The sequence below is a fragment of the Panthera tigris genome, chromosome E1, assembly GCF_018350195.1.
Source record: "Panthera tigris isolate Pti1 chromosome E1, P.tigris_Pti1_mat1.1, whole genome shotgun sequence".
Lineage (NCBI taxonomy): Eukaryota > Metazoa > Chordata > Mammalia > Carnivora > Felidae > Panthera > Panthera tigris.
This window is the reverse complement of record NC_056673.1, coordinates 48,690,341-48,705,016: the sequence shown is the minus strand read 5'-3', so window position 1 is coordinate 48,705,016 and position 14,676 is coordinate 48,690,341. Positions and strand designations below refer to the sequence as shown.

General features: G+C 52.6%; 1 protein-coding gene across 1 annotated transcript in view; it reads right to left on the bottom strand.

Annotated features, from left to right (window-relative positions):
* Positions 1–7,844: 7,844 nt before the first annotated feature.
* Positions 7,845–14,676, bottom strand: part of AXIN2 (axin 2) — a 31,816-nt gene continuing 24,984 nt past the window's right edge. Inside the window, 3 exon segments of the mRNA XM_042966938.1 lie at positions 7,845–9,408; positions 12,919–13,086; positions 14,297–14,392. Coding sequence (XP_042822872.1) covers positions 9,282–9,408; positions 12,919–13,086; positions 14,297–14,392 — 391 coding nt within the window. The 3' untranslated portion in view covers positions 7,845–9,281.

Here is a 14,676-nt window from a genome sequence, read left to right as displayed (position 1 = left end):
AAATGATGAGAGGCTCAGAACTCTTTACTGAGCAAGAGAGCATGCCATATATTGGCAGGAGATCCACCAGAATGTTATCAATTGGTATCTCTGGGTAGTGGGATTATAGGTGGGTTTCTTTGCCTTTTGTGTAATTCTATGTATTTTTCCTTTTTTTTTTTTTTTTTACCAGGATTATTTATTTTCGTGGTTGGGGGAGAAAACTACAAACTAAACGGAAAACAAAAACAAAAACCAAAAAACCTCTAAAGGGAAAACACTCTAACAAGTCAACCTTTTCCTGCCACGATCCACTCTTCTTCCATTTAATTCATTTTCTCACCGTCCCTCTGTCTCTCGCCCTGGGGACCTGGCTGTCCCTCAGTCTGGATAATTGGCCTCCGGCCGACTGGGAAGCAGGTGGCTCAAGCAGTCCTGTCCTCTAAAGTGAGATTGGGAGGGGTCGCGGCTTCTCTGGGCTCCCACTGAGCCTGGCGAGGGAACGGCTCAGATGGAAGGCAGCTGTGACCCTCCCCCAGAGCGCGCCCCTCCCCCTCCCCTCGCCCCCTGGGCTCTTTCAGGCTGGATGAGTGAACAACAAAGGCGTGTGGCCATCTCAGGCATGCCAAGAAGTGGGTGTCATGTGGACGACGCTTCAGCCCAAACCTTTCAAGTTGACACGCCACGACTCACGAATCGTTTATACAATTGATTATCGCCGAGAGATTTTACCCTGGTGGAAACAGACACCCGGGCACCCACTGCCTGGCTGGGGTTGGGAGCCGAGGCTCGGTTAACCAATGAAGGTCCCTGCCAGGACACAAAGCCTCCCCTGAAAGTCCGTAAGAACTGCCCGCTCGCCAGTGACCAGGGGGCTGATCCCTTCTCTTGGGAAAATATGGTAGAATTGCCCCCATAGGCCTGTGCCACACTCAGAATCCCAGAGAGGAGGCGTTTTGGACATCTCCTCTAGTAAGGGCGCAGCCTCCAGACCAGAAGAGGCCCAAAAGCCATGGAAGGTATATTGGCTTTCTGTTCTCCACCTGGAAATCTTTGGAGAAGAACGTTTCATAACTTCTCCCAGTGACCTCTTCCAGGGTTTTTTGATATCCTGGTAGCCAAGATAGCTTTTGGAGAGATGGTTGCACCTGCTTTTCCTACGGTTCTACCATGAGCATCCGGGGGAAAGGGCTCAGATTCTAGCTTCCCCTTCAGGAGGGCCGAAGACGGGCAACCTGGATTTTCTGGCGTGACCCAGGCTGAGTGGAGATGAAACCAGAGGCGTGTGAAGTCGTCAGGACGGAACGTGCCCAGGATAAACTGGCCTAGTCTGCACGGGGCCGTGAGGGCAAGCGGGCAGGGAGGATGCAGTGATGTGGGAGGTAGCGATGAAGGGACCGGCGGGCAGATGGAAAAAAGGAGATGGTGCACCTGGTCACGGGGCATTTCTCCTTGAGGTGATTATTGAAGTTTTTGTCCTTGAAAGATCTGTGCTTTTCTTTGCCTGTTAGGACAGACAAACGACAGGAGTCGCAATTTTGTCAGTCGGGAGAAGGACACCACTCTAAGCATTTGTTAGGGGTTGGATCGGGTCCTCACAAGAAGGTATAGTGAAGTCCTAACTAACCCAGGACCTCAGAATGTGACCTTCTTTGGCAATAAGGCCTTTGCAGATGTAAGTCAAGATGAGGTCAGCTGGGCCCTAATCCAGTATGAGTGGTGCCGTTATAAACAGGGGACATTCAGGCACAGTCACAGACGAGTACAGAGGAAGGACTGTGGGATAAGACTCTGGGAGAGGGGCGCCTGAGTGGCTCAGTGGGTTAAGCGTCCGACTCTTGATTTCGGTTCAGGTTGTGATCTCACGGTTGTGGGATTGAGCCCCGTGTTGGACCCTGTGCTGAGTGTGGAGCCTGCTTGGGATTCTCTCTCTGCCTCTCTCTTTCTCTCTGCCCCTCCCCTGCATGTACTCTCTCTCTCTCAAAATAAATAAATAAACTTAAAAAAAAAAAAAAACCCACAGGGAGAAGACTCTTAAAGTTGGAGTTTTGCAGCCACAGCTCAGGAATGCCTGGGACCACCTGAAGCCTGAAGAGACAGGAAAGGCTCCTTCCCTTCCAGGTTTCAGAGGGAACACGGCCCTGTCGATACCTTGTTTTCCGATGTCCAGCCTCCAGAACTGAGACAATAAATGTCTGTTGTTCTAAGCTACCAGTTTGTGGTGCTTTGTCACAGCAGCCCCAAATGAGTACAATTTAAAGAAATTTTTTTTTAAATGTTTATTTCTTTTTGAGAGAGAGAGAGAGAGAGAGAGAGACAGAGTATGAGCAGGGGAGAGGCAGAGAGAGAGGGAGACACAGAATTGGGAAGCAGGCTCCAGGCTCTGAGCTGTCAGCACAGAGCCCAACGTGGGGCTTGAACTCGTAAACCACGAGATCATGACCTGAGCTGAAGTCAGACGCTAAACCAACTGAGCCACCCAGGCACCCCATAACAAGTTTCACTTTTTAACAGAAAGTAAATTAATACAAGGTTTGAGGCGCTTAGGCATTCGTTTAAGGGTCAACAAATGGAATAGACTGAGCCTTTGGCCATGACTTCCAAATCTCCTAGGCTCATCTGGCCTAGGAGTGTTCATGTGCCATGGGCACAGCCATGTTATCAGGAAGCAGCCACAGCTGCCGCATATCCAGGAGCTGGACACTGAAATGGGGAGTTCGGACATCTGTCCCAGATCCACGCCCCTCAGTACCGAGGATGCTGGGAACAGACGCCCACGTGGTTGCAATAAAGCCCTATGACTCCATGACTTTGTTGGCAAACACAAACCCGAGGAAGATGTCTCCGTCTCCCAGTGAGCAAACCCCAATGATGGAACCCACTTTGAATCTAGACACAAAGCAGTCTGGAAAATGTAGAGTTTAGCTTTCCAATCTCTGTATTTGAGATAGCACACTGGGAACAAAGAGGAAGGAAGGTTGAGTGGGCAATCCAAAGCATCGACCACAACTGGAGTCGCCCGTCTAAATGCCAGATGCCCGGTTAAGTATGAATTTCAGATAAACAACAGATATGTTTCTAGTATAAGTAGGTCCCAACTACTGCAGGGGACATACTTATATTAAAAAAATTATTCATCATTTATATGAAATTCATATTTAATTGGGCGTCCTGTATTTTAATTTGCTAAATCGAGTGACTCTAACCACAGTATCATCCATGGCTGGTTTCCAGTTTCTTCTTGTTGCGATCACTGGGAGATGGTGGGAGGGAAAGCCAACCTCAACCCCTGTGACCATCGGATCCTCCCCTGCTCCTCTCCATGTCCCATGTCTGATACAGATAGCACGAAAGTCTCAGGGGCTCCCAATAACATAATTTGGTCCAAAGTTGAATTTGGGAAAATGAAGCAAAGTCAGATGGAGAGTTAAGAAGGGTGGTGTGGTCACAGGATGTCTGGAAGAGTCTTACTCAACACTCTGTGTATCACTCAGGGTGACTTTTTTTTTTCTGTATAGCTCTTTTTATTTTCTTTTAAAGGTTTTAGTTTTAAGTAATCTCTACACCCAAGGTGGGGCTTGAACTCACAACTCCGAGATCAAGAGGTGCATACTCTGTGCACTGAGCCAGCCGGGAAACCCATAATGCTCTTGTACATCAATGTCTGAGCCACAGACCCTGTTCCCTGTTCTCAGAGTGGTTTACCACTCAGGGGAGGAAGAAGAAAAGGAGGAAGGGAGGAAGTCACCATAGGCTGAGCGCTGGAGGAAGTCAGGTCCTCCTGGATTCTGAAGGGGAAGCCGGGGTAGGCAGGGAGGGGTGTCGGGGGCCACATTGGGGCTTGCACATCACAGGTGAGAGAAAGGAGCGGAAAAGGCTGAGCAGAGTCAGGTATAAAGACTGGATGGTGGGGATCAGCAGGTGATAATGGCAACGGATGTGTATGAGGCCTTGAGCACGGGCCAGACTCGCCAAGAACTCCGCACACCTTCGCAACTTTCATCAGCACAGTGAAGGTGTTAGTGACTCTCCTCAGTTTAGAGTCAAACCCAGGAACGGGGACGTTCTTTGCTCAAGGCTACTCAGCTTGTAAATGGAGATAATACCAGGAAGGCAGGCTTGGCTCAGACTGGGCAGAGACTTGACTATCCAGGCTTGAGATGTAAATTTTTTTTTAATGTTTGTTTATTTTTGAGAGAGGGAAAGACAGAGCATGGGCGGGAGAGGGGCAGAAAGAGTGGGAGACACAGAATCCGAAGCAGGCTCCAGGCTCCGAGCTGTCAGCACAGAGCCCCACGTGGAGCTCGAACTCTCGAACCATGAGATCATGATCTGAGCCAAAGTTGGACGCTCAACCGACGGAGCCACCCAGGCGCCCCTAGGCTTGAGATTTAAATGGATGGCATAGGGGCACCTGGATGACTCAGTTGGTTGAGCGTCCGTCTTCGGCTCACGTCACGATCTCGTGGTTTATGAGTTCGAGTCCCACCTCTGGCTCACTGCTGTCAGCTTGTCAGCACAGAGCCTGCTTTGGCTCTTCTGTCCTCTCTCTGCCCTTCCCCCACTTACACACACACACACTCTCTCTCTCTCAAGCAAAACAAAACAAAAACAAAAACAACCAAAAAACAACACTAGATGGATGGCATAAACGTGGCTTGAAGGCCAACTGTGGGCAAGTCACTGGAGAGTCAAACACAAGCCATTCTCTCAGACGGTCTGGCAGGATGTGGCCAAAGCCCTAAAAAGGAACTTTGATCTAGAGATTCTACATGAAAAACCTACATCCTAATAATTAAAGACTATTTAGTGATGAATACCGAGGGAGGGTTTAGGTGGAAAGTGTTCACTACAATGGGACTTTTAATTGCAGAATTTGTAAACTATATAAATGTCCAACCATAGTGATGAGTTAAATAAATGCAGCCATACATTCAGCTCGTGTTGTAGAACAATACAGAAAAGTATTTATTGATATGGAAGTATGCCAATGACATATTACTGAATGAGAAATACAGATTACAAAATAGTGTATTCCATATGGGTGCCTGTGTGCATGTCTGTGTGTTTTTTTTTTTAATTTTTTTTTTAACGTTTATTTATTTTTGAAACAGAGAGAGACAGAGCATGAACGGGGGAGGGGCAGAGAGAGAGGGAGACACAGAATCTGAAACAAGCTCCAGGCTCTGAGCTGCCAGCACAGAGCCCGATGCGGGGCTCGAACTCACAGACCGCGAGATCATGACCTGAGTCAAAGTCGGACACTTAACCGACTGAGCCACCCAGGCGCCCCCATGTCTGTGTGTTTTAACCAGAGACAGATACTGTAAAGTGTTAATAGTGATTATTTTCATTATAGGTTATACTCTAGTTACCAGAGGCAATTTCTGTTTTCTTTTTTCCTTCCATTCTATAATGCCTACTAAGTGCCAAGCACCATGCCGGCCATTACATACATAATGGTGAATAAAAGGATATTTACCCCCCACCTCATGAACGAGTAAGTGGGCAATGAAATCATTATTGTATAGGTACAAATGAGAATGTGCAGTGAAAGGGTGAAGGAAGTTCTGTGGCGGAGAGGGCCAGGTGAGGACATACAGGGGCCCCCGATGGTCAGGGAAGATCTCTTGACATTTAAGTCAACACCCAGAGGCTGAAAAGCAGACAACCTCAGGAAGGGCTGAGGGAGGGGGCAAGCCCGGCACAGGGAACAGCATATGCAAAGACGCTGAGCAGCAGAGCACGTTAGGGACACTAAAAGGTTGGTGTGGATGACGCACAGGAATTTATGTTTTCAGAATTAGGCATTATCCGTATGGAGGACCCCCTTCCTGGGACACAGAATACAGCATAGGTTCACTCTCATATCAGAATTTGAGGAACTCTGGTTGATAAAGTAGAATAATGATGCAAAGGAAGGTGTGGATCACTCTTTTGAATCATCTACGCAATTTGGGGAGTTCCTGTACAACCAAATTAAGTTCCTGTACAACCAAATTCTTTCTTAAAGGTTAAAAAAAAAAAAAAAAGGAACATTTCTCTTTTTAAAAAAAAACATTTTTTTAAGGCTTATTTATTTTTGAGAGACAGAGAGAGAGGGTGTGAGCAGGGGAGGAGCAGAGAGACAGAGGGACACACAGAATCCAAAGCAGGCTCCAGGCTCCGAGCCGTCAGCACGGAGCCCGACGCGGGGCTTGAACTCATGAGCTGTGAGATCATGACCTGAGCCGAAGTCGGGACTTTTAACCAACCGAGCCGCCCAGGCGCCCCAATAAAAGAAAACTTAAAGATGCTCTGGGGCCAAAGCTCTGCTCTAAGCTGAAAGCCCTCCATCAAGCAGCCTAACAGCCCATTTGTCCGCCGCCCTCTTGGTTTTGCACCCGGGGCAAGGGAAGGGGGACGTGGGAGCCCAGATGTTGCAGCGTTAGGAATGGGGCGGGGTGGGATTTCCAAACGAGGAGCTGATAATAATACAGGACGTCAGAAGGGAGCTGAGGTTTCCCTGGGACCCTGAGCCTGACTCCGCTGGCACAGCAACCCCGGAAGGCCACCCAGGCCAGGTAAAGAGCAGCTGGCAGCTAACACACAAAAGGCAGAGAAAGAGGACCTCCGAGGGGAGCCGCACATGTGAGTGACCGCCTGGCCTGCTTGCCTTCTCACGGGTGCGACGGGCCCCCAGATGGGGTTGGCACAGGGACTCGAGCCCGGGTCCATCTGAGCCCCAGGCCTGCGTTGTAGCGCGTTATGCTTGTGGGATGAATCAAAAGGCCTGAAGATTAAAAGCCAGAAGCTCCTACCCGCACCACACACAGCAGGTTATGTCTCGTTGTCTTTTTGGATTGCAAAGAACCTCACAATTTGGCAGTGGGTTTGGGACACCGTCCGCTGTGAGCCCCCATTCCAGCCGGGAGGGGAGGGTGCGTCAGGCCGCATCACGAGGACCGAGATCGAGGACTCCTGCGGCCCGGCGTCCCGATTCCCCGGCACCCTGGCCTGGCCCCGCCAGCGGCCGCCCCCGATGCCTCCTCACGCTGCCACGCTGAGGCTGGCCGGTTCAAGACGGCCGCTAACCCCACGCGGCCAGGACGCCGGCCCTCCCTCCCCTGTCACATGTTGCAGCAGGGACGGAAAGCCACCCGGATCTGCTGCAGACCCCATCTCAGGAAAGCTCCGTAGAAGAGAAGTCAAGTCCAGCAGATCCTCTTTTCCTAAAATGGGTCCATTATAGGACTCTTCGAAAGTAGACACGCTCTCCCAGATCGGAATTACAGCCCGGCCTCCGAATGCCCGACACACCGGGAGGTAACCTGAAGTTTGTGGAGTGAACCACCACCGACGGCCAGCTTCCACGGCTGCACGAAGCACACTATCCAGGGAACCGTGCAGTTTTCCTGCTGAACCACCTTCTTCCCACCACCTTTGCAGCCCCGACGCCTGCTGAAGGTATCGTTCGAGTTGGCACAGCCACGGAGCGGGTGCCTGGTTAGCCCCGAGCTCAAGGGTCATTCGTCCCGCTAGACATTCCAGATCCACGCACCATTTCCTGGAAACGCAAGGGTTCCTGGGAGAAGGCCATCTCAGCTCCGTATCTCCGGTCCCCGCCTGGCCGGATCAGAGGAAGAGGCAGCACTGGAAATGGAGAAGTTGTCTACGGCCTGCTCCGGGACAAGAAAATCCTCAGCCAGTAACCAGGTGATTTTTTTGAAGCACTGGTTTCTCAAAACCCCCAGGTGGGGTGAGAAGACGTGGGGGACAGTCAGAGCTGGGCTCAAGCAAGACGGGACATCAAGGGCAGCTGCTCACACTCGGAAGGGTGCCTCTGCCCTGCTCCCACCCCCGCGGATGCAAAGACGAGGCCCACGTTTTGAAAAATATAAAATTTTAATAAAGGCTACATCTCTTAATTGCAATAATTATTGTACCAAGTAGATTTCCTTAAATGAACTCTTTATAGTGCATAATTTACAGTATAAGTAGAACAAAATGCCATGGCGAAAGTCGTTGAGTACAAGACTTGTAATAAAAAGGCGTAAAATATATTTATACATAAACCCCTTTCAAAAAACAAGGGAAAGCTGGAGCCCTCAATATAGGGCGACGCACGGAGCAGGACCCCGTGCAGGTACAGGTACTGTACTGATTTAAAGTCAAGCACTAGAGATAGTGGATTAATACTCTCTTGTCATACAATATATACAGACATATAGTACAAGGAACAATGGCAAACAGAATGTACAGATGAACTTCACACAAAAACCCGAACGTCAAAATGAAGGTGTCTGGAGGAAAGGGTGCTGCTAGGTCTTGCCACAACTGTCCGCTTCTTTGCAGGGCAAGGGGGGGGGGGGCCGGGGTGGTTTCCAGGACGGCGGTGGTCCAAAGACTAATTAAAACAAACAAAAACCCCCACAAAACCCAAAAAACCTCCCCCTCCCCCAAACTCCAAGGAGTCGTTATCTCAATAAAAGCACAAGTTGAACTCCAAGGTTCTAGCAAGCCTCCGCCACGGGGCGCCGGACCTTGGTGGGGTTAGAAAAGTTACTGAGTAAATCTGGGGTCCCAAAAGGGAGGCTTCCCACCCTGCACCCCACAATGGATCCCCATCCAATGTGATGACACTACATGGCGGTGACGTTGCCACATAAATCAGGGCCTTCACGACAAAATAGAGCAGCACAGAAAGAAAAAAATGCACCAATTTCTGCGTGTGTCAATGGTAGGGCACCATTTGTAAAAGTCTATCTTCGCTTGGAGAAGGGCAGGGCAAAGCATAAGAAATCCTCTTTTAATGAAGAAATCATTCATGCAGTCCTAGCTCAACCCCTAAGTTTGGATAGGGCAATTAAAACCTCCTCTCTCCCCCTTCTGTGTTTAAAGCAGCATATCCATAAACTGGGGACAGGGGGAATCAATTGTTCAATAAATAGCAGTAAGGGTTCCTGTTCAGGTAAGCTATACACAGTTTCTCTTAGTTTATGGATTTCAGATCCCTAGGCAGTCATATATTATGTATGGCAGTCTCTCAAATACAGTCAGTATCTTCAATAGCCAAGAGTGGTCATGTTTTTAATAAATAGTTCAGGCTTTTCTTATCTCAGTACCCAGCTCGTGAATAATGAAAACCAACCTCCCCCTCCCCCCACCCTCCTCCCCAAGTGGCCAGTGGCCAATTCTCCCCTAGACTTCGTCTTCTTCATTGGTTTAGTTTTCCTTCAAAAGGTCTTGTCATGGTCCGTCACGGCCAAGGCCGGGGCGTGGGTGTCGGCCCCCACAGTCCGCCAGAGCCCGACCCCAAGGGCTCAATCGATCCTCTCCACCTTCCCCAGAATCCTGCCTTCGTACATGGGGAGCACGGCCTCATCGTCCCAGATCTCCTCAAACACGGCTCCGCAGGCAAACTCGTCGCTTGCTTTTTTGAAGTAATACCTTAAAAGGAAAACCCAAAACGCGTCTTGGTAAGACTGCATTTTCTGCTTTGTTTAAAAGAGAGGTTATGTCAACACCGAGACGACAAAGGGGTCCTGAGGGTTCTGCTGCAGCTGGCGTGCATGTAAACCTCGGCCCGCATCCGACTGACGACGGCCACCGGGGTGTCATGGGAGGCCACCCCGGGAGCAGTGGGCCGGGTGGCCAACCGCCTGCGGACAGCTCCGAGGCTGCGGTCTTCGGCCCGGCACGCACACCAGGGCAAGCGCACGTTGCGGGCAGAGCTGTCTGCTTTCTCCCTTTTTACCAAGGGGGGCATGGGGAGGGCAAAACTTGCCTGGTGCATCTGAAGTAGCAGCTGAGATGGGCCCCTCAGAGAGGCCCCAGCCCCAGCCCCCCCGAAACTGCAGAAGTCCGGAGAAGGCAGAGACCCCAGCCTCCGCTGCCCACAGGCCCCGCTCTCCTGGCCCGACCCTGGCTCAGCCATGGGACAGGCTGCTCTCCTCAGTGGCCCCTGCGGGAGGCTGGCCAGCCCCACCTTGCTTCCCAGGGCTGCAGACTGGCCCCGGCCCCGCTGCTCTCCCCTCTTCGCCCCGTTTCCCTCCCACCCCTCCGGGGTCAAACACTAAAGACCCTTCTATTATGCCCGTTGATTAAAGGTTCCTTTTATCCCACCCCAGACTCCTTTCTTCTAAGGCTGTTTAATTGTGTGGACGCAAATGACTGGCCTCTCTCAGGAGAGCCACATTCAGAAACGACGGCTTGTCCTCCAGGCGGGCTCACCCCCAAGCCCCTTCCTTCCCCGGTCCCCTTCCAGGGAGACCCCCTCAGGCGGATTAAACTCGCCCCTGCAAGCCGGCACCTCCAGCCAATAAAGGCCACTCACGGAGGGAGGGTCACGATCCTCTGCGGGTTGGGTGGGGGGTGGCCGGCTCTCTAAAAAATGCAATTGTGTCTCAGGGTTACAGTTGGTTTTTGTTTCTGTCTTTTCATTAAAAAAAAAAAAAAAAAAAAAAAAAAGAATTCCCCTTGGTTAGAGCTAAACTTCTTTCCTCTTTAATGAAGGCAAGCCAAATACTTTCATAGGAGATAAGGCTGAATAAAGTGAACCAGCTGGGTTTAGTCAAGGTTCCTGGTTTTTAGCCCTCGCAGCTGGGCCACAGCACCGGGGTGAACGGCACGGCCCGGACGGGTCAGTGGGGAGAGCGCTTCCTATCGAGGGGATCGGAACACTCGGGGGGGCTGGAGAGGAGATGGGGGGGGAGGGGCACTGTGCACAGGAGATGCCAGACAGGGGTGGGGGGGGGAGGCCACCTTTCCCACAAGGGTCTCCCGTTCTGACGTCCCCCTCCATTGGGCCCCACGGCCCCCCAGCTCTGACCCCCCGGGTCTACCGAGCTGGGCCCTCTCTGAGCACCTCTGAGCAAACACACAGTGACCTTTCACAGAAATACAACCTCTTCCAGAGAGGAGAGAGGCCGAGTTCCCTCGGCCCCAGCCCCAAGACTTCAAACACACTGCGCTGCCCTCATTTTCTCCAAGAAACGGGCTTTTCCACTGCAACATGCTTTCTGTGGCAAACTTTGCTTTCTTCTGACATCTGGCACCGATAGCGTCTGGCACGTCTGGAGAGACTGTTCTCCTTTTGAACCCCTGCCATGTTGAGATGACTCAATGCGGCCCAGGTCCCCCACTCCCGTGGCCCCATCCCCGCTGGGCTTTTTTATTGGGGGGGGGTGTTGCTGAGGGGGAGCCCCACCCCTGCCGGGCGGGCCAGGCACGACACCCTGTGCCCCCACGAGCCAGGAGAGCAAGTACAGAGAGATAAGGCGGCTGGGAAGGGCCTGGCCACAGCCTGATCCAATCAGTAAAGAATTCGAGAGTCAACCATTTGTGCAAGTCTTTGTGCATTAAAGGGGAGGCCGAGGCTTCAAAGCCAGGCTTATTAAGTGTGCCTTAGGAAAAAAAAAAAAAAAAAAAAAAATCAGAGCCAGATGTGGCCGGAGTGGCTGAGCGCGGACCCTCCCCTGCAGCCTCAGCTCGGCGCTCCGTGGCCCTTTCTCCCCTGAAGGTCACCTGCAGCTCCACTCAAAGTCCAGCCGAGTCAAAGCTGAGATCAAAATGAATCCCTGGAGGGGCACACTTGTGTAATTAGTTTCACCTTGTGTCTGTTCAAGATAAAAAAGAAAGAAGACGACGACGAAGGAGCGGAAGCAGCCAGGCCCGTGCCCCAATCCCTCTGCAACATTTGCAGCATTGTCTCTGCCCCGCCGTAAAATGGAAAGATCTAAGCCCAGCTCCACACCCTGCTTCTCGGTCACTTACAGGGTCCTGGCCTCAGAGCCCTATCCTTTCCCTGCAAAAGGAAAGCACGGTGGGCCCCTGCCCCAGTCAGCTGCTAGGCAGAGTGCCTGGGAGAGATACGCAAGGCCCGCTCTGGCAGGGACAAGGTCTCGGGGTCCTGGAGGTGGACTCCGGGAGCCAGCGCCCACCCGGCAGGTTGCTAAGTGCTATTCGGGTTCTCCGTTCCCATCCTGGGCTGGCGGCGGGAATGGGCGGGCACCTTCCGAGCACGAATTGTGCTCCTCCTGAAGCTGTGTGCGCCCGGGCACCTCACCTGCCTCCCCCTTGCCCTGGTCCTGCACATGGCACCCCAGACACAGCTGTAGCAGAACCCACACGTTCCCTTGGGATGAAGGCCATGTGAGGAGGGGCGGCTAGGCCTCCGGGCAAACGGGGGTGGAGTCATCACCCACCCCAAGTTAAGGGGAAAGTCACCAAGAAAATGGTCCCTGCTCTTGGATCCTCTCGGGGGCCGTAGGAGGCCAGAGGAGCATCTCCGCTGAGCAGGCAGGGAAAGGAAGCCTGGGTTGGGGGCGGGGGGGGGGGGGCAGGTTCCCTTGCCAAGGCCCCAGCAGAAAGAGTAGCCAGCCCTGTCCGCCTGGTGCCCACCCATGGGTCCTGCCCCTTCTCTGATGAGCATTCCTGCTTCACATGGCCCGTTCACCACAGGAGGTAGTTCTTCAGGCAGAAAGGCTGAGTAAGGAGAATGCTGTCTAGATTCCTAGGCGATGGTCCCTGCCCTTCCCCAAGCCTTCAGCGTGAACAGTCTCTCCTAGACCCAAGCCTCCCTCACTGGTCGGTCCGTCTGTCTCTCCCCGACACACACACACCCCTCCTCTCCCTTGCAGGTAGGGCGTCCACAAGGTGGCCCAGGCCCAGCTCTCCTGGCAAAGCCCCTTTTCTCCTCAGAGTCTCATTCACCTGGTAGAAAAAGCCCGTCCCGGTCCCCACAGAGCCCTCCCAGAGGCCTCCCTGCTGCTGTGTTATTTCTGTCAGTGGTGAGGGGAGAGAGGAAATGAGAAGGAACCAAGCACCAGGCAGCCCAATGGCCTCCCGAAGCGCCTGCCTCCCGGCCCCTCCCGGGTCCGGCCGGGCCAGGGAAGCGACTCTGGCTCTCGGTTCTGAGCAAACAAACTCTGGAGCGGCAAGAAGCCGCAAGGCCCTTACCTATAATTTCCCTTTTTGCTGAGCTGCTCTTTAAAGTGGCCCAGGGTCAAGCTCTGAGCCTTCAGCATCCTCCTGTATGGAATTTCTTCTCCACAGAAAAAGTATGTGACGACCAGCTCGCTGGCCTGGAGCGCGTGCACCGCCGCCAGCTTCTTTGGCTCTTTGTGACTGAAAAATAGGATGGAACGCAACGAGTTCAGCATCCGAAGGCAGCAAGTGCTCCCAGCACACACACAGGCTCTCAAACAGTCTCCAGAGATGAAGTGGGGCTGTAGCTAGAAGCTCAAAGGGGCCTTGGGTGTGGGGGGCCCCTGGATCACAGAGGCAGCCACCTCTGGGAGCACACAGCCCACCTCCGGGTCACCTGCATGGCGCACACAGGAAGGGACAGTTTCCTTTTGGTTGTAGACACTGCTGTTGTTTCCCTCGCTAGCTCCAAAAGGGAGGGGGGGTGGGGACAGAACAGTCTCCTTCAGGATGGCACACACGGGGTGCCAGCCAATGAAGACGGGAGGGCAAGCGACCACAGAGCCATGGGAATGCTGTGGAGACAAACCAGAGCATCTCCTGGGATGGCATGGACGCCAGAGCCCCCTGGGAAGGTGAGCCCAGGCACTGTGACCTCCCTCGTTTATTCGGAGTTTGTAGAGTGGCATTAAGAAGGAAAAAGACAGCTGGTACCCTTAAGGTCGACCAATGAAAACAATAGGGTCCAGGGCGGTGGCTTATTCAGGACCTCAAACGTTGCTCATCGCTCAAGAGGAACAAGTTAAGCCAAGAAACCTTGAATCACTGGGCCCATCTCACACCCCTGCAGATTTCTTTCTAACTGCACCAGCGTGTAAACGAACCAAGCTTCTCGGTCCACTTTGCAACAGTGTAAATTGACGACAAGGATCGTGGCCCGACTGGGGAAGGCAACCAACAGAGCAAACAAAGCAAAACAACAAAGACTGTCCTCTCTCCATCTCTGCAATGGCGGAGACTCCTCTTCTTGCTCAAGGTTTCCAACTTGCTAACTTCAAGCTGAATGAAGGCAACTTTTCCATCCAGGTCTGGGGACCCCTTTTATCCACCTGCTAACGGCGTCACATCTCAGCTCTTTGATGGCGGCGTGCCCAGGAGCCCTGAGCCACCCACCTCTTCGGGAAACAACACCTGTGTACGAGCCACGGTGCGTTTCCCGGTAAAGGCCGAGTTTCCGAGATCCTGGTTTACGGCCACCTCTGCATCTGCTGGTCCTCGTTGCTAATGTTAAAATCGAGGTGATTTTAACCTACTAGAAAAAATTTCCAAAAAATCCCAACGCCAGAGAGTTGATGCCCTGAAACATAAACCACGAGGTGGATCCCAGGAAGGTCGGGGTAAAGACACTCACTCTTCTGAAGCCAGGCTTGGGTTAGAGGAGGGCGTGGCTCCCGCCTGACCAACGGCCGAGTGGTTCCTGTCCCTCTGCTGACTGGCCACACAGCACCTGAGGGCACACAGCCAGAGCGGAGGATTGAGAGAGAAGCCTGCTGTCCCCTGGCAAAGGGGGAGCAGACAGAAAAGGAGTGCCCTGTAGGCCCTAAAGAGACACAGAGCCAACTTCCATCCCAATGGGGCACAGCCATCCTATCCTAGGTTCCCTGGGAGCCTGGGACTGGACACTGCCGGCCCAGGCAAAGGGCTGAGCTCTAAGTTCGCCACCAGTCACGGCTTCTTACGTGTTCATCTAACCGGCTTCACGTGATCAGGGCGGCTGTAGGGAACGGGATT